General features: G+C 48.6%; 1 protein-coding gene across 4 annotated transcripts in view; it reads left to right on the top strand.

Annotated features, from left to right (window-relative positions):
- LOC142571486 (voltage-dependent L-type calcium channel subunit beta-1-like) overlaps window positions 1–24,723 on the top strand; it is a 125,003-nt gene that overhangs the window by 29,134 nt on the left and 71,146 nt on the right. The window contains exon 1 of one of the 4 annotated variants that reach the window (XM_075679878.1): window positions 4,758–6,236. The exons of the other annotated variants lie outside the window; for them this stretch is intronic. Within the exon in view, the coding sequence (XP_075535993.1) occupies window positions 6,177–6,236 (60 nt within the window). The 5' untranslated portion in view covers window positions 4,758–6,176. Of the gene's footprint in view, window positions 1–4,757; window positions 6,237–24,723 lie in introns of those variants that run through there. 4 annotated transcript variants of the gene reach the window in all.

A 24,723-nucleotide genomic window follows, 5' to 3' on the forward strand; every position in this document is an offset into this window, starting at 1 on the left:
GTTCGTCCCGGACAGGGTAATTTAGCTCTGCGCCGCGGGACGCTCCTTTCGTTGTCAATTAACGGACATCACGCTGTGAGCGAGAACTTGCGTGACTCGAAAGTGGCAGTAGAACGTTTTATTCAGATGGCACGCCCAGCCTCCCACACCTCCAGGCGAGGCCGGCGCTTAAAGGGCCCCTCACCAGGCCACATAGCAAATTTCGGTTATACGCTGGAAGTTGTTACGTGCTACCTATGGAGTGTTCTATAGCAACAATCTTTCAAACTAGTTCATTAATAGCAGTGATAGAAATATTTGAAGTGGCACGAACCCACGATTTCAGGAGGCAGACGGCACGGCCAACATACATTCTCTCCACTGGCCCCGTCTAGCTTCCGCAAGCGATATTTCCTTCCTTGCGTTCTCCCACACCGGAGGCGGAGGATCGCGTCATGGGCACCGCCGCCTTTCCTTTCTTTCTTTTGTTTTGTTTTTCCGCTCGTGTTTTTGCTGAGTGGCGCAGTTCCGGTGACGGTCTCGAGCACGCGTGCTTTTGCGTTTGTCTCGTCTCGTGCAGCGAACGATATTGCGCGTTCTGCACGAGAGCACCTGATAAGTGCCACATTCACGAGCAATGAGACAGCCTTGAGAGGGTGAAAGAGCATGATCGCGATGCTGGAACACGGTAGGAAATGATAGCTTTGTTATCTGCGCTTGCGACTGCACGACGTAGGAACAAGCAGACGAAACGGAAGTACATCTCTCTTGCTACGTTATGAAGTAAAACAAAGACACGCAGACATTCGGTTTGTATGTTTTATTATTTCTCTACACTTTAATGCATCTATTGAAGCAACATATTAAACAGATAACTAATGTTGCCTCGAATAATTCCCGAAGTCACGCGTGTCGCCATAGGCGAGGTCACAGCACTGCGACGCAAGTAGGCGCACTTGCGCTGTGCACGTCGACTCTCCGGCTGCACAGCGCGGCGCCCGCGAGGAAAAGGGCAAACGGCGTTTGGTTTGAAGTTAATCATTCCGCGGCGCGTAGGGATGTAATGCATAGCGCGCACCATCGCTATAGAGCGCATTGTATGCACTGCGCTTGTCAGCTCATGTCGGCCAGACCTGGTGAGAGGGGCCCTTTAAAGGGTGTCAACGAGGACATGGTCCACTATATTTTTTACCTTTAATGTTTACAATTCTCATTGTCTCTGTTACTACCAGCGCTTATGTTAGCTAGTCGTATTGAGTAGTTATAAAACCTCGTGCGTACTTTCAGCCGCAGTTCTGCCTTCCTGCTTATATATAATATATAGAACGAAAGCAGGCCTTGGAATATACAAAATTCTGTACTATATATCTCAGCTACGAGAGGAAACATCCGTGAACGGCTCCTTGCAAGTAAAGAAAGTGACGCAGCTTATAGCGATTCAACGAATTCAATCTACCACGGATGTCCCGCGTTCAAGTGGTTGTTCAGGCGGAAGTCTGGACCGGTAACCGAGGCGGTGCCTCCGGTTGCTTCAACTCCAGCTTCGTCATTTCCTATGGAAGCTATTCAGTGCTGCCAACTCCACTGAAGTTTCCCTAGATTTAAGGATTCTTGGCATTGTTGAGAGAAATTTGGGGAATTTTATCAAAATCTAGGGAATTGTCGCACTACGAATAAAGCACTGCTGCGACACAACAATGACCGGTACATGGGAACTTCTGCCGTGGTCACGTGTTTTGATTTCAGTAACCGCGAATTACCTTCTCATTTTCATATGAAGTATGACTTACGACCGTACTGCAGTGCTGTGAACGCATCGCGCCAAGCAAACGACAGGGTGTGGATGACATGGGCTTGTTAACGAAGCATTGATATTGCCCTTGTGCTGTGGATTTCTGTACACTTTGAAAGAAACCTTTATCTGCAACCGACGAAACAAACATATGCTGCAGCACAGTGCAAACCAGTAGGCAAATCTTGGTGTAAACGGGGAACAGATACATTCTTGTACCGCTGAGCACGATATGGCAAGGAGGAAACCGTCCATAGGCAGAGCAACCTTGACAGAGTCTCAGTGGTGGCGTGCTTGGGCGATTTTTTTTTGTAATGAAGGAACGAAAAAAAAAAAACGAAAATGGGCCGCGTATTAGCCTGCTTCACTGCAAGTGACGTGTGAGCACGTAAGCGTGGTGGTGCTGCACCAGTACACGGCACACAAGAAAAATTTATTCCGCATCTTTTACATTGGTGTCGAGTAGTGGCACACTGATTTGACACTGTTACATTTTGTAGGGTAGGCCGGTCGCCCATCTTCCGTACAATTCCAAAAAAATGTTCCGTGTAAAACATTTTTGCGTGTAGAGAAAAGTATAAATTTGTTTACACGTTCTTCCGTGAATATGGCTTCAAGCAACGCTGTGTTCTTAGTCAAACTAACATTGCGAGACTATTTCAGTTTCATTCCAGTAACTTTATTTAGTTTAATATTTAATATCGAGCCTAGAAATACATTTAAACATAAATTTGCAGTTTATTTGCGTAACAGAAGAATTTTCCTTTACAGAAACCGTATCGACAAACTGAACCGCTTCTTGCAAAAATCTAGGGAAATGTAGAGCAATGATTAGAGTTAGGGGAAAATTGGCTTCGTAGGTTGGCTGGACTGTGAAGCATGAAACGATGTTCTTGCTGCTCTTGCTCTTGCTCTTGCGCTGTTCGTTTCTTTTTTCTTTCTTCTCTCGCGTAACATGTTATTTTCTTCTTCCCCCCCTTCGGGGGCTAACGATACTTTGTTTCCACGCGCTGTCTTCGACGTCGTATCGGGTCAGACCCGCGGCTCTGCGGGAGCCAGAGCGGGTTCCAAAGTTTCCACCGCTGCTTCCCAGGTGGCGCCGGTGGCCCGAAGGAGAGGGAAACCAAATAATCGCCGGGGATTTGGTAAATTGGCTTGGGTCCAAACGGGCGCGGGCACGACGCAGCAATGGCGTCACCACTGACGTCAGCAGCTGGCTTGTGCCGGTCGGACTCGGGCTCGGTCTGGAATGACCTGTCACCTCTAGCGAAGATTTGCGATTCTGGTTCTGCCGTTTTCCAGTCTCAGTGGATTCTATTTTCGTTTTTCATTTCTTATTCTCTTGGTGTTGACCTTTCTCATTTTCAAACTAATTTTGATGCACCTGGCAGGCACAATTTGAATATATTAGTACGACGAACTCGAACAGGCCTTCCTTTAGGAAACTGGCTTTGGTGCATTAGCTTTTGAGAATATATTGACAGGCTAGCTGTCTTGTATGTGTTATTTACAGCAGGGAGGCGCATTGTTGCCCTAGCGTCAGTGCCTGTAAAGATGTAAACTGAGGAACTCTGCCTACGCGCTACCGAATATACGAAGGCATACCAGAAAGTCTATGCCCCTGTTTTTTATCAGCCGAAATAAGGCACATACAGATAATTACAAATATGCGTACTATTACGTAATACGTACGTATTTGTCCCATCGCAGCACTAAATTTGAGCAATGTTGTCATCAGTCAGCGATGCACGGCTGCCTCCCCGAACGCTCATTCTCATTCAAGTCTTCACGGCCCATTCACGAACTCACACCACTTCTCAAAGCGAGACGCCTTTCCCCATACGGGGGCTGCATTTTCCTGTGGATTTCGATGGGCGTTCGTCCCTTGCTCCGTAGAACACCGAATAACACTTCGTTGCGTGAACGTGTGAAGCACGACCGCCATCAAGAACTGACAGCAACGCCGTGCCGCGAAGGTTCAAGAAAGGTCTAGTCTACCGCTGGGAATCGATATGTTGACTTCACATTTACGGCCGTAATTTCGCTATATATCCGAACAACAACAACAACAACAACAACAACAACAACAACAACAACAACAACAACAACAACAACAACAACAACAACAACAACAACAACAACAACAACAACAACAACAAATAATAATAATAATAATAATAATAATAATAATAATAATAATAATAATAATAATAATAATAATAATAATAATAATAATAATAATAATAATAAATGACCGACTTTCACTGGTCGCGTATGCGTACAGTGCTCGTCGACGTGAAGCGTTTTCCCCGCAGTCTTCTCCGCTAATGCACCGCCCACGCATCGCGGTGCGTGTCCTCCCCTTCTGCTAACGAGACAAGTAGACTCGCCGCGCTCCTCGCATTTTCTCCGGCTGCCCGTCGACTCGCAGGAGATGCCGTCTTTCGGTCTTTCTTTTCTCGAGTCCCCTCCGCTGCACTCGGCTGCAAGCGGGGCATCGGCGTCGCGCGCACCGCCTAGAAACGACTCGTCGGTCTCAGAACTTGGCAGCGGCGCCGGGAAGCTGGAGTGACAGCTACTCTGGCCGCTGTGGCTTCTTGCTTCTTGCTTTCCCTTTTCTCGACACGGGGCCTCCCATCCCATTCTTCGGGTCCCGCTCTCTTTTCGTATGCCGCCATCGCAGCCGTGGCGTTTTGCTTGTGTCGCGTTCCGCTCTCGGCGGCGCTGCAGTTGTGGTGCGCTTTTCTCGTTCCGGCTTTTTTTTTTTTTTTTTTGCTTCCGATCTGGCCTCGAGCGTCCCTGACGCCGCGACACTTGGGAGGACCGCGGTCTCGTGACTAATGGGCCCTCTAATTCGGGTCTTGTCGTTGTACCCTCGCCTCATCTGCGCGCGTGTTTCTTCTCTCGCTCACTGCGGTTTCCCTTCGTCACCCATTTTATTTAGTCCCGTTGCTTTGTTTTTTTTTTAAACCGCCCGGAGGAGCAGTCCCGCAGAGCGCGAGAGTTTGCGTTACGACCAGGGCGTCGTTGTGACGCTGCACCCGTGTCCTCCCGACGGCTCTCTTCGGTTCCTGGTCGTTGCGGCGCGCGTTGCGCGTCTTTGACTGGAGCAAGGAAAATAAGTTGCGAAGCTTGAAGCTTCTTTTCGAGCGGGCCTTGCTGCGCTGTCGTGTCGCGTGCCACGCGCAGCGGGTCTTGTAGCCGTCGTCTGCTGAGCCGTCGTCTGCGACGCTGTGTCGTGCCTGCACCTCTAGCAGCGTGCGGCTCTTCGTGTCCGGGTGCCCTGGAGCTCGACGGAAGGGTGTGCCAGTGCGCGTTACGTTTCGAACTAGTGAGCCTTTCGGAAGTGTTTCGCGGAGCTGTCAGCTACGTTTCTCCTGTTTCACCAAACAGCGTCTCCTGCTACCGCCTCCCACTCCTGCGACACGCAGCAGACCTTCGACTCGACCTCCTAGCGTCACAATCACGGTTACTGCGCACTTTGAAGAACCTGCTGCTTGCAGCAGGTTGAACTTGCTGCTTGCAGCTTTGTGACTTGTGCAGCTTGTGGCTTACTTGCACGACTTCGTCGTGGGCCTCCGACTTTCGTCAAAAAGATTATTTTGGTACGTTATCCCGCACTGCTTCGTGCCGTGCGGGGAAGCTGAGCTATTGTCGGATTCTGCGAAATGCGTCGCTATCCTTGAACTGGAATTTTCACGCTCTGTCTACCGTCAGATGTCGTGAATTCTTTGGACGCAGATCTTGGTGCGAGGCTTTGGGCCGCAGTGTCTCCGTCTAGTCGACCAGGCAGAGTTCACGGCTAATCGCACAGCCATGTCGGTTATTGCGGCGCGTCGTACCCCTTGGGACTGTACAGATGTGGTGCAGATTCTTTTCTTTGCGGCTTCGCTGGCTGAAAGTTGATTCTGGTGGATGATTCTTGTGGACAGTCTAAATACGAGAAGGGCTGGATTGTGCAATTGATGCCGGATCGGTGTAATGGCAGCGGCTTATTGCTGAGCGACCTTGGGCTGCTGCGCACGACACACACCTGGCGTCTGCATCTCGCCAGTGATCGTCGCAGGGCAAACTCTCGCTGTCAGCAATCGGCGGACGGCGGGTAGCACAAACTGTGGGGTCTTCACGAGGTGTCGACACGTCTCTGTGTGGTGTGCACTTGTGTTTGTGTGGTGGCGATCTACGTACGTGTTTCTTTGATCACAGTGCGCCGTGCTTTTGAGTGCTTTCTGGCGCCCGGAGTTAAGCGCCGTCTGCATGACAGAGTGTGCTTAAGCACGCCGCCTCTTTCTTGTGCTTCGTCGGGGTTTGGATGTTGCGACGGTGACCCTGGTTGTCGGAAGCATCGACCACCTTTTCACAGAGCGGATACTGGTGCCGTTTGTCGACTTACGCAACTGCTGCTATGGCCACACTGAGAAGCCGCAGGGATCATGGATACCGAATTCCCCTCTACCGGCGAAGGGTAGGCGTGACGTCTTCGTTTCTTAAAGCCTGTATGTTTGAAAGTGTGATTGAAGTGAACGATGCCGCCATGCTTCCTAGGGAATGGGCATCATATAAGTCTGCGGTATGGACTTATTATACCTATATGTAGCTATCTATGTTGCTTTCTTGCGAATATCACATATCCTGCAGCTTTTTCTAAGTGCTTTCGACATCTAAGATGTTGGACAACGTGTAAAAGGAAAAATAGAAGGATAGCTTTGGCAGAGAGCTTTCATTACTTCTGGGTCGGGTGCATGTTGTGGGCACTTCATTTCATCTTGGTGCGTTGTCGATGTTACTCCTCCCTACTCTGTGCGCGAATTGCTGTTCTGGGTGAAGTCGATCATAGTTGCTCGTCGAGAACGTTATGTCCGCCTTTCCGCAAGTGACCAGGGTGCGTAGGCGAGATTACGCTGACAAAGCGATATTTAATATAATTTATCTAAGTTAATAAAACGGTTTGTATAGTCCCCTTTGGTTATATCCTGCTAAAAAGGGCGGAGTATCGTAGTAAAGGCTATTTCTTCGTTTATGTAAAGAGAGGAGAAAGAATAGGAAGCAGAGCGGCGGCGTAGGCATTATTAGTTTCAGGCAGTTTAAATAGTCGCGGTGACATATGTAAAGCTCTACAAAACGCACACATACGTGAAGACAGAACGAACGCTGAACAATGGGGCTACAGGGTCCAGTGTACTAGAATATGGGACCGTTAGGTCTGGTCTTTTTCATGTTGTGTACATCTTTTACCACTGCGCATATGCTAAAAAATACTCAAAACAACTAGCGCGACTGTTCTGAACTAATAACTGTCGCTACTGGCTCATCGGTCGCCTGCTACGTCTTGGTGTGGCGGTAATACGTCGAACGTAACGTGTACGTTAAGCTAAGTCAGGACATAAAGTGTCACGATGCCAGGTTTCGGAACAGCCATCTTTCATTTTGTGATGCTTCTGCGCAAAGCACGCGGCTGCGCGGGACGGCGCGTGCCGAGCGATTGCGGTGCCGTCGGCGCCAGTCGGTGTGTGTTCGGCCAGGCGTCTCCTCCACGGCGACGTGCCGAGGATGGGGAGCACCGAGATTTGCATTTAGAACGGCCCGCCTTTCCGCCGCACACGCGACGCGACGGATGGGCGCCGACCGGCGTTTTTCACTCTGTCTGCGCGGCCTTGTGTTCTTGCGTCTTCCCCTGCCAGTGTTCTTTTTTAAAATCTTTTTTAATGGATGGCAATGACGTCATAGGCAGTACAGTCCATTGTTGTGGGCGTGAAGAGAGAGAGAGAAAAAAAAACCGTAGCTGGATGCGAGTCGGCCAGGCGCGAAGACGGGATGGCGCGGATGATGGCAGCGTGTGTTCGAATGTCGTCCTTCCCTCTCTCGGATGCCGGATGGTTTCTCCACGCGGCGAGGAAGAGGGATACGAAGTACGCGGCAGTGATTTATTGGACCCTTCTTCTTCACAGCGATTCGCTTATTGTGCAAAACGCGGAGCTCGAAGCTGCGTTTTTCGCGAGCACGGCAGGGCACTCGCCAAAACGACGAACGAGTGCGAGAGATCCCATGCGGTGTGCGGGGGCAAGCTGCCTCTGCGGCTGGCCGTGTGCCGTCGCCTGGCTCTTCTAAGCGTGCTCCGTACATGCCTCGCACGCAAAGTTCAGAGATGCTTTTAAATTCGATGCCGTAGACTTGACCTTACGAGGCAGTATTAGTGTGCTAGCGAGCAGGAGTTATCTTGTTGCTGTTTATCTTTATTTTGTCTGGTGTGTTTGTATACTAATTGCACGCCTGTTCCTTCGTATATGTACCACTTTTTGCCATACGTTGAGTGTGAATGCAGTTTATTGGCATTCTGCTGCCTGGAGCAAGGTCTCAGGTTCAATTTTGCGCACCGAAATTGCTTTCTGATGAGGCGAAAAAAAAAAAAAAAGTCTGCGAGGTTGTTTGCTCTTGAGAGCGAAGGAGATGTAGGGGCGATCGCTGATTGGAACTTACGCTTCTTTTGTGTTTAACCTTGAGCTCGGTGTTTAACCAAGCATTTCACAGCGCGTTTATGTAATTTACAATGTGGGTTAACGCCATACTACGATGTGCAGAGACTGTTAATTCGCTGTCATTCCCTCTAACAAGTGCCTTATAGGTAGGTCTATTCACCACACGAAACGACTCCGGCTGCACACGCAAAGAAATATTGCTTCTCTAGAAAAAATGTGTTTCCTACCTTATATGTTTAACTGATAGTCTTTAGACCTTAATTGTCATGTTTGCTTGCTACTACGGTTTTTGCACCCGCACACACTCGCACACACGCGCACACACGCGCACACACGCACACGCGCACGCACACGCGCACGCACACGCACACGCGCACGCACACGCACACGCACACGCACACGCGCACACACACGCATGCACATGCACTCACGCACACGCACACTGCAGAAAAAGAGTACGACGTACGTTGAATTAGGACAGCATATTTCACTGCCGTTTCGCTGGTCCACCAGCCGAAATATATATATATATATATATATATATATATATATATATATATATATATATATATATATATATATATATATATATATATATATATACTTCGCGCTATAAACCAAGCAAATATTGCTTTTCTCTCTTGTACAGGTCGTTTCGATGCTTGCAACAAAGCACGCGCAAAGAGGCGCGTTTTATTGTCTCTTCGCGCGTAAAGAGTATAACATACAACTGTATAACGCGCTTGAATGGAATTGCTGCTGTGCAATGTTTATAACGTGTAACAACCGCGCTGAATAAACGATTTGTATGTAAGACACGACGAGTGACCACGTCGTCTCGGTAATACGAGCTCATTTTACGCGAGATTCCATGTGAGGCAGGGTCTATGGACTGTTGGAATCGCACCGCTGGCACGAGTTGTTGTGAACTCGGCGCTGACGCCTGTTGTTGCACCTGGGTCGCAAGCCCCAAGGGTAGCGTTGGCCTGGCGGCCTGGGGTACAACTGGAAGCATCCGAAGGTCCCGACAAAGCATGAGTCGACTGGTAACAACAAAACAACTTGTTTATTCTAACATCGCAAAGAGTTGGCGGTCAGGTTGACCGAAGTAGAGAGACGGGAGTGCACGTTACTCAACAGAAGAAATCGGAGCCTCTCCTTGGCGTCCGGGGCCAGCTGCTTTTATACTCTCGCAGTTGAGGGCAAGAAGGAACCCTCTATAGACGAGCACGTGACTGTGCCGCTCGGGCACAATGGGATGAGAAGGTGGAGCAGCCGTCGTGCCGGCGCCGTTCGGGCACAATGGGAAGAGAAGGTGGCGCATACGTCGTGTCGGCGCCGGTCAGACACAATGGGAAGAGAAGGTGGCGCATACGTCGTGTCGGCGCCGGTCAGACCCCCTCGCTTCACAGTTGGGGAAGCTCCTCTCCCCGGCTGCCGCGCTTCGACAAGCGTGGGCACCAACATGCACATACACACACACACGCACATGAAGACACGTGGCATTGGAACATGCCTGGACGCGCTTGGCGGGGAGGCGTAGCGGCGGCGCCGAACGGGCCAAAATGTCTGCCGCTTTGAACGAAGCCCCGGCGTCCGTTGCATCCGCGCCGGCTATACCGCGCGTCGTAGGCGAAACGTAACAGGACGCCTCTTGTCCAACCATAGACAGCCTTGTTGAAAGGCATCCGCAGCCGCTGTGGGAGGCAAGTGTTGCCACCGGGTACCTATGTACCGGTCAAATAGGTACCAGCGCGCTTCCGGTACTGATGCTCGACCATGATGGGCCCTCATCGCTTGGGAAAGAGTGTTTGTACCCGATCCGGCCTTCTTGATGAAGGCCGGTACCCCGGCCGAAAGGTCGACATTTAATGTTTGTTTTTGCTTTTCCACGTGCGCCTGCGCTTCTTTCAATTTATCATCTAATGCACGTGATCCGGAGAACTATTTCCTTCATATATATTGTCACGTAGTGGTGACGGCAGTCGCAGGGGCGACGAAGACGGACAAAAGTTCGTTAACAGAAAACTGTTTATTGGGCTGAGTTGCGCCCACAATGGACTGAATTACCCGGCGGGGGCGAGGCAACCAGTGTGTTCGGCGGTTGTCGAACAGAATGCCCGCCGCTGGCGTCTGCGCTCAATTTAAAGCTGATAGCGAGCTTTCTAGATAAAGCGTGAAAAGTACTAGAACATTCTGAAAAAAAATCTAGAATCAGCTCTGTCTGGATGCTATCAATCGGGATAAATCTGGGCGCGTCTTGCGTCGCAAACAAAGCGATAAAGCGGCGTGGCGGCAGATTTGAAGAATGAGCAAGCACTGCAAAGATTCGCGGCAATATAGCATATGTGGATTACCATGAAATTAAAGGAGGCTGAAAAATGCGTCAGTGACGGCTATCTATATCATTAACGTAACGAATTATCAATCACACAATGAACCATTCGAGACTGGTAAATTATAAAACAGCTACGCTGATTTTCCTTTTCCGAAAAGGTTAGATGGCCCCGAGGCCTACATTTCTCTCCCCTGGGTAAATACGCATATGGCTGCGCACGTGATCAGGGTTGTCGCTGGGCCGCGTGTAGGGTATACGCATACTTTGGCGCCGGCGACGTTCCGAAGCCGCGGAGAGCAGAAACAGCTGTGCTCGTCAACCGAGTTCTGGATCGTCGCGATTATTTCAGGAAGCCTGGTACGATATGCCGTGTCTCAACTCCACTCGTGTGAAACTTTGGATAAAGGAAGTAGTACCCTTTCCTTAATATTTCTCTCTTAGGCCGTTGAACGATTACGTGCTTTTGTTGTCCTAGATGCTCAATAACGTGCTCCTTACATCGCGAACGAACCAACAAGAACAACGAATAAAGACTTAACAGAGCACTCGTGTTACGTTTTTCTTCTTCGTCCTTCTTGGTTCGTTCGCGCTGTAAGTATAGACGCAGTTGTACCGACTCGCCCAGCTAGCTATATATACCGTACTACAGAAGCTTGCTTTCTGTGTTCGTGTATCATTTTATGTTTGGAGCGTGTGCAGCACATTCTTCGTGAGCTAGAGCTACGGAAGTGAAACCGGCAAATAAAGGAGTGGTGGGAAGGGGCAAGGAGCAGAGAAGCCTAGCCTCTCTCATGTACCTTCCGCTATTGTTACGCTTATTCTGCCCAATGATTGGCGTGGAACAAAAACTGCTGCTTCCGTTGGCCGAGTCTGGGAGCTTCTCGCCTGTCGGCTCGGAAGTATTGCAGAGCTCACTTTCGCTCCCGGCGCCGCACTCAAGCTTACCGGTTCAGTGCAGAGAACAGTGGCGGCTCGGTATGTATACGGGACGGAGCGCCGGGGGGCTGCCGCTCGCAACTTGTGGACACACCTGCGCTTATACGGGCGCACACCGGCCATTCCTGCGACACAACAAGGAAGCGTCGACCGGCGCGGTGCTTTTCTCCATCGACCGGTCGCCATCACAGGCGACGCGCGCAAGCGACGGGGTAGAGGCGAAACAGTGAACGCGAGCCTTCGTAGTGAATAAGGTAAAAAGAAAGGTGGTCGTGTACTTCCAGGTGACTCCCTCTTCGATTTCGTCTGCCGATTTTTTTCTCGTCATCTCTGACTCACATCTGTACGCGCGCCACGCAAGCTCTCGAAGGCTTAGACTACGAAAGGCTTACTGAGCGGCGAGCCGTTTATTGCCGGTGTTTCAATAGCAGGCGTGATATTAGCTAGAAATAGAGTTCCCTGGCCCGCGTCGAAGCACCTCGCATGGCTTTTGTAGTAGTTAGGCAACGGGTATTTCCGGTCGCGCGTGCTTGTTGCAAACCTCGTTCTCGCTGATTGTACGGCCATATGATCTTGCGGGAGCGAGACGCGTCATCTCTCCAATCTCCCGCTCCTGAATATGAAGGATATTTGTGTGTGTGTGCGTGTGCGTGTCATCACAGCGTACTACATAACGCCGATCGAGGCGCGGCACCCACAGGCATGCGCCTTCGCTTTCCTTGTGACGCCACTGACAAACCCGCGCCATGCGCGTAACGCTGCAGAAGGCAGCGCCTGTTGCCGTGTCGTGTCGGCACGAGGCCTCCTCTTGGCTTGTCGGTGTTGTCATTCCTACGCCCCGACTCCGGGTTCGGCCGTCACTCGAGGCTCGCATACCGGTGCTGGGCGGTTCTCCCTCGCTGGCGCGGCCGGTTCCTTCGGGCCAGCGGGGGACGCGGCGGCTGCCGAGCCCGCTCTCGGCCGAGCCAGCGCCTTCTCTACCCGCGTCTCTTAGTGGCCGTCTAATTTTAGTGCGCGCTCAGCTCGGCGGGAGGTCCTCTTGCTGGTCTTCTTTCCTTTAACCTTCGTCTTCCTCCTCTGCGTCTGCGCCGCTCACCTTTAGCTTCCTTCGCGGTAATTTTTTTCACTCGCTGGCTCGGCCCTGCGTCAAGAGCGCCGCAGTGAAGAATCTGTACTTCCTTTTGTGATTTCCTTGCGGTGGGGGAAAGGGAAACCCGGGCTGCTTTCTTCAGCGTGCCGTCTAAGTGCGCGTGTTAATTAAGTTCGACGCCATGTCCGCGACAGTGGTTCCGTTAGATCCGCTTCTATTTTCATCTCTCGCGCGAGGAGTCGTTGCCGCTGCCGTGAGGCGTCTTTTTGGACGCGCGTCGCTCGGAGGGCGTAAGCGTCACTCTGCCGAGGCTGTTGCGGCATCGACACGTCCTCTTCTCAACCCTGGCTCTGCGCGAGAGCTTTCAGTGGCGCTCGTCCTTGTTCTCCTTTATGCAACATCTCGTCCTTCGCGGGCTTCTGCTTTTAGACCCTGCTGCTTCTGTCACTGTGCACCGCCCGGCACCGGTGTGATTGCGACACTCGTATAACGCAGTGTAACGCCACTTGCCTCGCCGCCTGGCGTTCGCGGCGGCGTGCGTGTTCTGTACTTCTGTTTAAAGTTGGACTGCTGGTGCCTCATTGTTTCTTTAGAGTGATACCAGTTTTAAGCTCGTGCATGACGTGTACTGCTGACGTTTACCGCTGACGTGCACCGCCTACCAGCTGTGCGCCAGAGGGCGCAGCGCGAAGTACCTATCTTAGCGCGCGCTGCTTAATTAATGAGCATATATTTCGTCACCTGAACTCCCACCCACATTTCGGCTGAATGGTGGTCGTGTCCCTAATAAAAAGATATTTAATTTATTCATTCATTTGTAGTCTTTGCGAACCGAATGTATTGGAATTTAAAATGACACATTTATGGAATGCGTCCGGTGGCGTGCCTTTCCGTTACAGTTCGTCACCCAGGCCTCTTCCATGCCCTGGCTTCACAGCTGTTGGGTCATGCCTAACTGGTTCTGGGCTCACTGATGATCGTGAACATCGAGGCCCTGTCGCGAGACCTTAAGAGTGCTGCCTCAGCACCTCGACTGCATACTTCCTCGACCATCCACAACCAGTTATAGCATTGTTTACAGTTCTCTATTTGTAGCCTACTTCACATCTGCTCTTGGCTGTCGATTTGAGCTCCACTTACTAGTGGCTTTGCTTAGCCGCCAACATATTTGACCTTACAAAATTTGTTCCTGGGGTAGTTGGCTCATGCTGAACAACTGAATACTGGTAAGCGCAGTTCCAAGACGGGACAAAAGAAAGACACAGCAGTACCGGACGAGCGCTAGCTCGCAACTAAATTTTATTGTGAAGACTTCGCTTACTTAAATACACAGCAGACCAGGATCGCGCGCGCGCTCTGCCCATCAAGTCAACCAATGCATCATGTCAAGAAGCGTATAGATTCTTCCCGCTATTAGAGTTCTAGGTAGGAGTGGCAATGCTTTGGCCAGAGAAGTCATGAAGGCGTATCATGTTAGAAAGAAAAAAGTGCCTGTATTAGCGACAAGTCGGTTGTTTTGCGTAGCAAAGAAAAGCAGTTTTTAGAAGTGATGCTGTAACCTATACGCTTCTTGATATGATGCATTGGTAGGCTTGAGGGGCAGTGCGCTTGCGCGATCCTGGTCTGCTGTGTATTTAAGTAGGCAAAGTATTCACAATAAAATTTAGTTGCGAGTTAGCGCTTGTCCTGTGCCTCTGTGTCTTTCTTTTGTCCCGTCTTGGAACTGCGCTTACCCGTATTCAGTTATATATTTAACCTATTCGTTAGGAAGTGATTATAATTAACAGCTCAAAGAACGCACTTGGATCGGCACTGTCCTTATCTCAGTCGACATCCAAGTCCAATCTTCGCGCTGTTGTCATGTCTTGGGTATATAGATCAGCTTGAAGAAAGGTTTACGTACCGGTAGTGTCATTGCTAGAATACTTTGCCGGGTAGTGTGCGCGATATGGGCCGATCGATAGCGCAGTTGTGCCTCTCAGTAGTTGAATGCTGACTAGACCGGCGGGTGCGGGAACGGAATCAGCATGTGCGCGTGTCGTGCTCCCTCCGCGCAGTCGCAACCTCGGTTTTCTCACCGCCATTTCGTGCTCTGTTAGCATGCCGCTCGTCCGTGCACCTCGCTCGTTGACCGAAAATAGCGCGCTTCGCGTTCACGCTCCGATGGAGGCGCGACGGCTCGCTCACTCGCGAGAAAGGCGCAAGGTGTTCGCTTACCGCGAACGCTGCGTCGCGCTTCCCCCGTGGAACCGCGCTCGTTCGCCCTCGACCCCCGGGAGGCGGCAGCGTGGCGTTGCGACACCTGCGTACCGCTTTCCTACCGGCTCGGTTCGTGGACGGCGGTAGTGGCCCGCGAGTGCGGGATCAAGGTCGGGCACGCGCTCGGCCGGCATGCCGCCGCGGCTGCTCTGCTTGAGGAAACGCGCGCGCATGCTTACGTTCGTGTTCGTAGCATTCCGCTTGGTATTGACCCTTCTCGCGGCGATCCCGTGGGTGCTGCCATGTTTGATCACGGGGTTACGCGTCCATTGCTTGCCTCAACTGCCTCCGTTGAATCCGTGTTTGGATGTGTATGACGCCGGTGCGGCTTAGCAAACCCCTGTTTCGGGAGATATCGTACACGGTGACCGGGTAGACGACACGAAGCTTTGGCCACAGCTTGAGAGAACATGCAAAATCGCTTTCGGAGCTGATTAACCTATTTCCAAACGGCGCGAGCAGCGTATGTGGTGCTTGTTCTAAAAGCGGAGTTAAATATGTATTCCAAGCAATACAAACTTTCCGCTCATGAATTGAATCAAAATTGGTGTGTTTTGCTCTTCGTACTTTATTTGGCAAATATTTTGAAGCAGCGGCTTGTCACGTTTCTGACTCAGTAAAGTTCCTCGGTGTGCTTACTATCTGATCATTTTCTGCCTAAACCCTCGCAGGTGTGCGCAGTTACGATAGATTTGTTCTTGCTGCGCACAAGGCTTGAAACCTATTTTAAACATTTTAATACCTTGTAGCAAAGGTCTATTATCGCTAGTAACTCGCTTACTCTTGTTGACCGCTTCGACCATTCGTGTGCTATCGGCGTATTCCGTCACTTATAGTGCGCATATATTCAAGTGTGATCCCATTCACTTATTCGTGGCACGTTGGCGATACAGTGGACGTAAGCTTCCTTGCCAGTTGGGGTAGATGTGCGTAGAAACTGTGCACGAAACTTGATATGACAGGAAGTGGAGCTACTCGTTTTTTCATTCTTTAAAGAGCGGTACTCACTCTTGCCCACGCTCCGGGGCTGAAGCCCTATCTTTGAAGGTTAGCGATACAACGATGACGGATGAGCGAATTTTTGTATCCACGAGGAAAGCCGCACATCTCGAAGTGCCGGTAACACGTACGGACATTCGCAGCAGCGGTCCGCAAACTTTACCTCACAGATGCATTCCATTCCTTGATATGCCAGTCACTATTTTTGCAGCTAACTACTGTACACGTCTTCAATCCACCTGATTCAATCCAGCATGATTGGAGCATAGTGCGTTAGCGAAAGCTCGCTTGCATTTCCGACAGCTGATCGCACAGAAGCAAGGTAGAAGCAGTAATGGTTTCATATTCGTGCGCTGTTGCTGAGGCGACGTGTGGCGCGCCGCCGAAAGCGCCATGTCGTTTCTATAGAACAAACTGCTCCGCGAAAAGGTCAGTAGAGTGAAGACAGGGCTAAAGAAATATGTAACACACAATTCTCAGACGATAAGTGAACACAGAATAACATAATGTTTATCGGTAAACCGAAATAAGCAAATTAACTGTATAATCTCTCGCGTCGCAATTTCACGGGGAGAGGGTTATAGCAATCAAGGTTTTGCTGACTGGCGGCTATCGAGTTCGTGAGTACTTCCTTGAAGAATGGGATGCCGTCATTAGGTGTTCATTCAGTGCACTCAGGAGATCGTATACGGTGGGGTGCTGCCGTGCAGGGATGAATTGACTTCGATTGCGAGGTCCCGTAGTTAGTCTCTTTTATAGGGATTAAGGATGTTGTGACTCTCCAGTTCACATGAGAAAAGTGATAATAATAATATTTGGGGTTTTACGTGCCAAAACCACTTTCTGATTATGAGGCACGCCATAGCGGAGGACTCCGGAAATTTTGACCACCTGGGGTTCTTTAACGTGCACCTAAATCTAAGCACACGGGTGTTTTCGCATTTCGCCCCCATCGAAATGCGGCCGCCGTGGCCGGGATTCGATCCCGCGACCTCGTGCTCAGCAGCCCAACACCATAGCCACTGAGCAACCACGGCGGGTCGAGAAAAGTGAGGTGATTGCTGGTCGTACGGTCGTGTCACTGCAGGATATTTTTGGACTCGAATATCGCTTGTGCACTGCTGCACTGTTAATGCTATGGTTCGCAGCTGGTTTCCACATGGTGCCCGGAAGGCAAGCATTGCAGCAGTTTGAGTATGCGTCGGGGTGCCATGCATGCGCATACGTTTCGTAATTTAGAGAAGGTAGTTTTTACTTGCTTTCAGCCGTTTCGCTGTCTTCATACGCAAGTCGGCACCAACGCGGACACCTGCCTATTACTAAAGGTTTTCTGGCAATCAGATGCGTGTTGTCGAAAAAGTTGCCGCGGTCCCTACCTCCTCGCTCCAGCACCCTTTAACCGGGTTCCTTACAGACCTACCCTCTTCAGTGAGCGATAGGTACCATAGTTTACGCGCGTGCTTTTGTCGACAAAATCAGTCGTGCGCGCAACGAAAGAGCAAAGGCAAAAGGGAAGTATAAAAGCAACAAAACGAAAGAAAAGCGATAGTATACACGAGCCCGCAGCCTGCACGAGACAGAGAGCGCGCGGCATGTACGGGGCTGGAAACGGCCAGACTGGAGAGCGCAGCGAGAAAGCTGTCGAGGCTGAGTTCTCCGAATCGATAGAGTGGCGGCGGCTCTCGGAAAAAGGCCGCGCAGTCTCGCTCTGCTTGCTTTACTTTTCCTCCTCTCTCTCTCCTTCTCTCTTCCGCCGAGAGATTTGTTTTCTTTCTCGACGATGGGGGCCCTCCACCCCCGTCTCGCTTGTGGGTAAAGCTGTATCGTCCTGCTGCTGTTGTGGGGCCTATTGCCGCATATGCCCTTTTATTGTTTTTTTGCTGGCTTTCTGGCTCGTTTGTTAATTTCATTTATTAACGAAATCAGAGTTTCAAGGAAACCCGTCTGGGTAGGAGGAGACGTTGGAAGTAGTTTAAAGTTGGGCGCTGACCATAAAAATTAGAAATTTAGAAGTTTCGTTTCCCGCAAGGAAGCCTTGTTCACTTATTAATGTGTGTATATATATATATATATACATACATATATATATATATATATATATATATATATATATATATATATATATATATATATATATATATATATATATATATATATATATATATATATATATATATATATATCGCGGGCGCGTGTGCATGCATGCCTGCGTGCGTGTACGTGTGTATTCGCGTGCGAGCGCGCGAAATTCGGCTTGCTACTTCTCAAACTGATTTGCCGCAACTTAGTAATCTCGTAGTATTTCTTTCACTTGGCTTAGTGTGTTTCTTCTCCTACAAGCGTCTGGCCTTTTGACATCCTTTTAAGAGAGCGAATGACGGCTTGAATTAATGTTATGGAAGCTTGACTTTACGCTGCAAACGAGGAACACATTGAGAGAGAGCGAGAGCGATGAGGCTGGACAACTTCGGAACAAGGACTTAAAATCAACGGAATATTAAGTGGGGGAACAAGACTAAAAGCTTTATGTAACCTTGCACAAGATTTTGCGACGAAACGCGCTCAGCCGACAGGGAGACCCCGCACCAAACAGCCTCTATTCAGCTTTAGCTGTATCAAAACAAACGGGAAAATTTAACAGCACACTATGCGTCTTCTTTCGCAGGTTGCCCCTTATCTCAAATGCTGTAGTTCACGTTATGTGCTAGGCTAGCGAAGTAGGATTTTCGTTTTAGTTGACTGCTAAAGTTTTGTGAGTCATTGACACACCCCGCTCATGCCTTCACTTTTTCTCTTTACGTGTGTCTTGACTGCGTATGTTTCTGTGAACTCCCAAACATTTATCTTAATCGGCCGTTTGCGTGTCTTCCGTTTCTGAAGCTCTAGTCTCGCTTTGCGGTGTGTAGTGGTACGCAGTGGCGGGAAGTCGTTTCGTTGGCCAAGTCGCTTCTGCTTTTTGCGGTTCTCCGCTGGCCACACTGTTCCGGCGACCGTCACGCTTTTGCCGGCAAGACGGCACGGTCGCAGAGCGCCAAGGGCGCTCGACCGTTGCCTCCCGGCAGCCCTTCTGCGTACGCGGATTTCGCAATAGATGGCGTCACGTGGCCGCTCAGAGCTCCAGCTCCAGCCAGCCGTTGAACCCTGCGTTCTGCTCTGGAGGGCCGAGAGTCTTCTGGGAGTCGTTGATGTAAATGTCTGTATTACCCTTGTCCTCACTGGTCTCGCTTTTGGTTGTTGGTTTTAGTCTAACGGTTCGGCGCCCAGCTAGAATTAAGTAGGCTCGGTGATAGGCTGGAATCGTTGGCAGTGGCCCGCAACGCGCACTGCACTGGCCACCTAATGGGATGTAGGTACCGATGCAGAAACGTGGTCATTGTGTGCTTGGCCTGCGCTTGGCCTGCGCTCGAGACTCCGAAGAGTCCCGTGACAAAACCCTCCCCCCGTGCGTGGCAGCACAGCGCGATTTGACCGCTTTGCGGGTCGAGCGCCGGCTCCGGTATGCGCATTTCTCGGAATCCGCAAGCGACCGCACGCCTCTAAGGAGACAACATTTCGCTGAAATAGTGCATTTGTTCTCTTCGCGAGCGCGAAAAAAAAAAAAAAGGAAAGATTATGCCTCAGCAAGAGAAAAGAAACCTCGTTAACTCTCTGGCAGTGGGACAAGTCAGTCTCATCTTTTTTCTTTCAGTGACACTTCACTGCGCCGTAGCGATGAAATGTGATAGCTGCGATAGAAATTCCGTTCGTTCGTTCGTTCGTTCGTTCGTTCGTTCGTTCGTTCGTTCGTTCGTTCGTTCGTTCGTTCGTTCGTTCGCTCGCTCGCACGCACGCACGCACGCACGCTCGCTCGCTCGCTCGCTCGCTCGTTCGTTCGTTCGTTCGTTCGTTCGTTCGTTCGTTCGTTCGTTCGTTCGTTCGTTCGTTCGTTCGTTCTTTCTTTGTTTTTGTGTGGATGAGAGTTATGCACTTCATCTCAGCGTTTAACTCTAATAGACTCCTTCTTTTCCACCTTTCACACTGAAAAAAAAGAAAGCCGGTATTTTAGGCGAGATTGGGGCGAGTATCTGGTAATTTTAGCCGAGCAACCATTTCCGTTGTGAAAATCACTGAAATGTAAGGAAATAACTCTGAAGTAATGTGTACTGCAGTCTCTCTTGAGAGAGTATGAGCTATAAATATATTGCAAGCTATCCCTTAAACTTCCAAAAGTTACTTTATTCAGGTGAGCATGAAAGGGCAAATTGCCATCCACCCGAATGGAGGAAGAACCTACAAAGGAAACCCCTGCGGGTTTCTCAGAAAGGAAGCTTCGCTGTTGAGTAAAAAATTCGTCCTGGTCCGGAATTCCAACCTGGTGCCAACGCCCTTTCGGGCCAATCGTTCTACCATTGGAGCTAACCACGAGGCTAGCACATTACAGCGCGAGGGGGAATTAATCGAGAACTCGAAGCACAGAGACACGGAATATGGCGGATTAGTTGAAATCTAAAATGATCGACCACCCTACCGGAGTGCCGGCACATTTGCAGGTGATATATGGGAGCTGTAGAGGGGATACAAAAAAAGAAAACAAAAATTCAGTGGCGATTTAGAGGTAAATACCAGAAAAAAGCGTTAGCATTACGTGGCACCTCCTTGAAGCCCCGGATCCAGGATGCGTTCACTGTATTGCAAAGTGTTATTTAGGAGGTCATTTCACATGAAGGACAGTTTCGGGGAAATTATTTGTAGAAATAGTTAGTGACAAATAAATGAAAAGGAAAAATTGATGAAGAAACAACTGGTCGCAAGTAGGATAATGCCATGACACGTTCGTATCCCGCTCGTGGCCAGCTGTCTTTTCATCCACTTTCATTTCTGTTTATGTATTATTTCTTTAATTCAATTAAGAACGGCAAATTTCTTCCACTCTGTCCGTCGTGCTGTTGTTTGCTGGCTTCTTATGTTCTAACTTATAAATATCGGACTCTCGGTTTCCTTTCTTCGTGTTATATATATATATATATATATATATATATATATATATATATATATATATATATATATATATATATATATATATATATATATATATATATATATATCACGAATTTACTGCTAAATTGCCACCGAATTTTTGACGCTGTTTTCTTGGTCACCCTGTCTCATGCGTCACTAAGAGTCGCACACTCGCTAGTCGAGCATCAACTTTCTGGTTTCTATGATTTTAGCAGGTTATAATTACTCTTTTCAGTGTACTTTTAAAATTGCGAATACTGTGTAAGATATTTTTCGGGATGGGCACTACTGGTAACCATATCTTACACATTGTTGACAAGTTTGCCCTAGCTTGAGCAGCTGTCATCCGGCCAAGGTTACAAGCGTTACTCCTTGATTTTTCTGCACCTTTTGATACATGATGCGGCTCTTCAGACCTGTCGTCTTTCTGATACGCCTAATGCAGACCGATCTCGATCCTATGCCGTATTGAGCTTTGTGTGGCATTGACCTTGTAAAGCGTGCTTTGCCTGCTTGGCTCCCGTGTATAGTGGCGAAGACATCAGCCAAGTCGCGAGCCTGGCTTGTGTTTCTGACTTGGCCCGATTTGCGCGCTCAGCTTTTACGCAGCTACGTGCCAGCACGTGCGATAAGTCAGTATAGTGGCCAGTGAACTTATGTTCCATCGCTCACTAGACTACATTTTCACGTAATGTCAAGCTGATATCTTGGAAAGCTTTTTTTTTTTTTTTTTGCTAGTGAGTGCATACCAGGTGTCTTTTGCAGAAAAATTGAAGAGCCATTCCACTGTTTGAAGGTGGATGACCAGCGAAGCTGTAGCACATCACACAGGCTTAGAGATGGGCAACTATATTTATTTTCATCATGTGGCAATGCCAGTGACGATAGCTTTGTGACTACTGCGACATGCACTGATTGGTTCGCTTACAACGTTAGACAAAATCTTGGTCAAAGTTAAATCTATACACGGCCGTTGTTGAGTCGTTGAGTGACTTGGATTGGTGTGGCACTTCAAACTTTTCTAGCACAAACCGAGTGAGCCATTTCTTGTCTAGTTTTGAAATGTCCACGTTAGTCTCCAACGATGATCACAGGGGTACTGTCGTCACGGCCAACTCACGGAAAGTACGTAATCCGAACTTCACGATATCACTCTTGGGTGTGCCTGGAGATATATGCACACTGGAAATCACAATTTCGTCTTTCGTTTGTACGGTAAAGGCATCCATCCCCGCAGTCGCTGGCGTGCGAGTCAAGAGGACAAATGTACATACATTTTGTAGCCGTGAACCTTATGTGGCTCTGAGCAATTGCATTGTTTGCTTGCTTACGGAAGCCATTGCATCCGGAGGTGTGAGCCATTGATGGAGACAGTTTTCGATATGCTGATCTGTTATGTGCGTGATTAGAAAGAATGTAAGCACTGTTTGTTTCACTTTGCTGAGTGCTTATCGCGGGGCTATGAGCCATTGCATTTGGTTGCGACGGTGTGAGTGCTTACGGGGGTATGAGCCATTGAAGATATTTGTCGACGCGCACGAAAAATACGTGGAACGCTAGCCATATACAGTTTCGCTGCGATGTACAGAAAGATATATCGCCTGTGGTGGATAGCACAATTCTAACCCCTGAACTGGATTACTCGAATAAGCGGGTATTTATTGCACGAGAAATCCAAATTCGTAATTGACTAGTTCGCAAAATTTTACTAATAATTCCAAGTACAGTGTAGTAAAATATTCAAAATGTATAGGGAGGATGAGCCAAAGAAAGCTTGCTTAAAAAAAAAAAAAAGTGGAATCACCACTGTGCTTAGTGTGTTACCTTCAATTGCTTAGCGCGTTTTTTTAGCACAGAAAGCAGCAGCCGCACCAATTCATCCTGCCTCTTTGTGGTTTCGAATGCCTCAACAACCCTCCCCCCCCCTCCCCCACACACCTTTTATTTATCTTCTGCTTTGCCCTACCAAGAAGGTTAGCGCGCTGTAAAGTCGCTCCTACTGAATAGCGAAGTCTCTGCGAATACATATTCTCGCGAACCTGTTCGACTTTGCGCCGTTCGCAAGCGCTTGCGAGAGGAAACGCTCTCTTCATGCGCCGTTCTTCTTGTTGTTCGTCTTCTTTGGCGCATGCTGTGTTTACTTGGTGCGCTGCATTGTGACTACGGGATCAGCGCGTTTTCTGACGCATGGATTGCGAATCCATGTTTGATGGATGCGTGTTGCCTTTGCGTTCCTGTTAGAACATCTTCGTGCGCTTTTGGCCTCAGGCAGGAAAAAGGCGCCGGTATGGCTGATGTTGTCCATATATGTAGCAGCTTGAGAGCTCCGAAAATGGACTGGGAGTGGTGCGCATAAAGGCATTTCGTATCATCTTTAGGCATTTGTATTGTTCCCGCAAGGATTGTTGGCGAGTTTTTTGTTTTCTTTCATTTTTTCGATATTTTTTTAGCAAGCATCCTTTTCGGAATCTCTTTCTTGGAAGGTCCTCCACTTTAACGGATAGGAGAACCTGCCTCAGGTACACAAACCACGTCTGGGTTCCTGACGTGGTCTGCTAAGCACAGAACGGTTTTATCGCTCTGAATTGCTTGGCATCGGATGTAACTCAATGTCTAGTATCTTTTTCTTGTCTAATCTGGAGAGTAAGGGGGGGGGGGGTACTTAGAATGTGGAAAATTTGGATAGTTAGTGATTAATCATCATACCTTGCTGGTGAAGCAGCGCACTGACACGGACACAGTGAAGACACACAGGAAAAGACGGCACTCGCTGCACTCGCAACGAGTTGCGAGTGCAGCGAGTGTCGTCTTTTCCTGTGTGTCTTCACTGTGTCCCTGTCTGTGCGCTGCTTCACCAGCAAGGTATGATAGTACTTCGAGTAACTGTTGAGGTTGGGGCTCATTCTGTCTTTTGAATATGATTCCTTTGTACACAAGAACCTTGACGTCAAAGGACGCGTGGCTGGTCTGTAAAGATCGTACGTGCAGTTCATTTTAATGAGGGATTTTCCGGTACTAAAGCTCCTTTAATGTGAGTTCGGCTTTATATGAGCGAAATGATAAGACACACGATAGCTGCTTGATTGTTTAGTTGCGATTAAGTAGGCTAGTTCTGCACATGTGCTCTTTCCGTTACAATTGTTGTTTATTTGTTTATTTTGTCGTTTGTTCGATGTGGGCTGCGTACTTTAACATTTGATCGTCTTGACTTCTACGGCATCATTGCGGTTTTCATATCTCCTCTTGTATTTTCTACACCAGCGTGTATCTTGTTATTGAGCTTTTCTTTTTTCCTACAGCTTTATTACAGCTGCCTTGCGCTATGTAATACATATTCTTCTTTTTTTCGTTTTACTGCTTTGTTCCGGAGTGGTCTGAAGCAGGACAAGCCTTCTTCTTCTTCTTCTTTTGTTTTCTTTTTTGTCTAGATATTGATAATAATTAACGACATCGGCAGCGGGTATGTTTTGTCGCCTCAAGGTTACTTGAAATATGCAATGTCCGCACTAGAATATATATATATATATATATATATATATATATATATATATATATATATATATATATATATATATATATATATATATATATATATATATATATATATATATTCTATTACCAGAGCCGAACTGCCATTTTTATGTAAACCCTGATGAAGATCGGTCCACCGATCGAAACTGTTGAAATTAAATACTTGTCCTGTTTACCTTGTAGCACCACTCAAGTTCTTTATGTTTGAAAGGTAGCCTGAATAATTCCTCTTTGCCTATTATATATATATATATATATATATATATATATATATATATATATATATATATATATATATATATATATATATATAAGCTCTAAAGTC

The sequence above is a fragment of the Dermacentor variabilis genome, chromosome 2, assembly GCF_050947875.1.
Source record: "Dermacentor variabilis isolate Ectoservices chromosome 2, ASM5094787v1, whole genome shotgun sequence".
NCBI lineage: Eukaryota > Metazoa > Arthropoda > Arachnida > Ixodida > Ixodidae > Dermacentor > Dermacentor variabilis.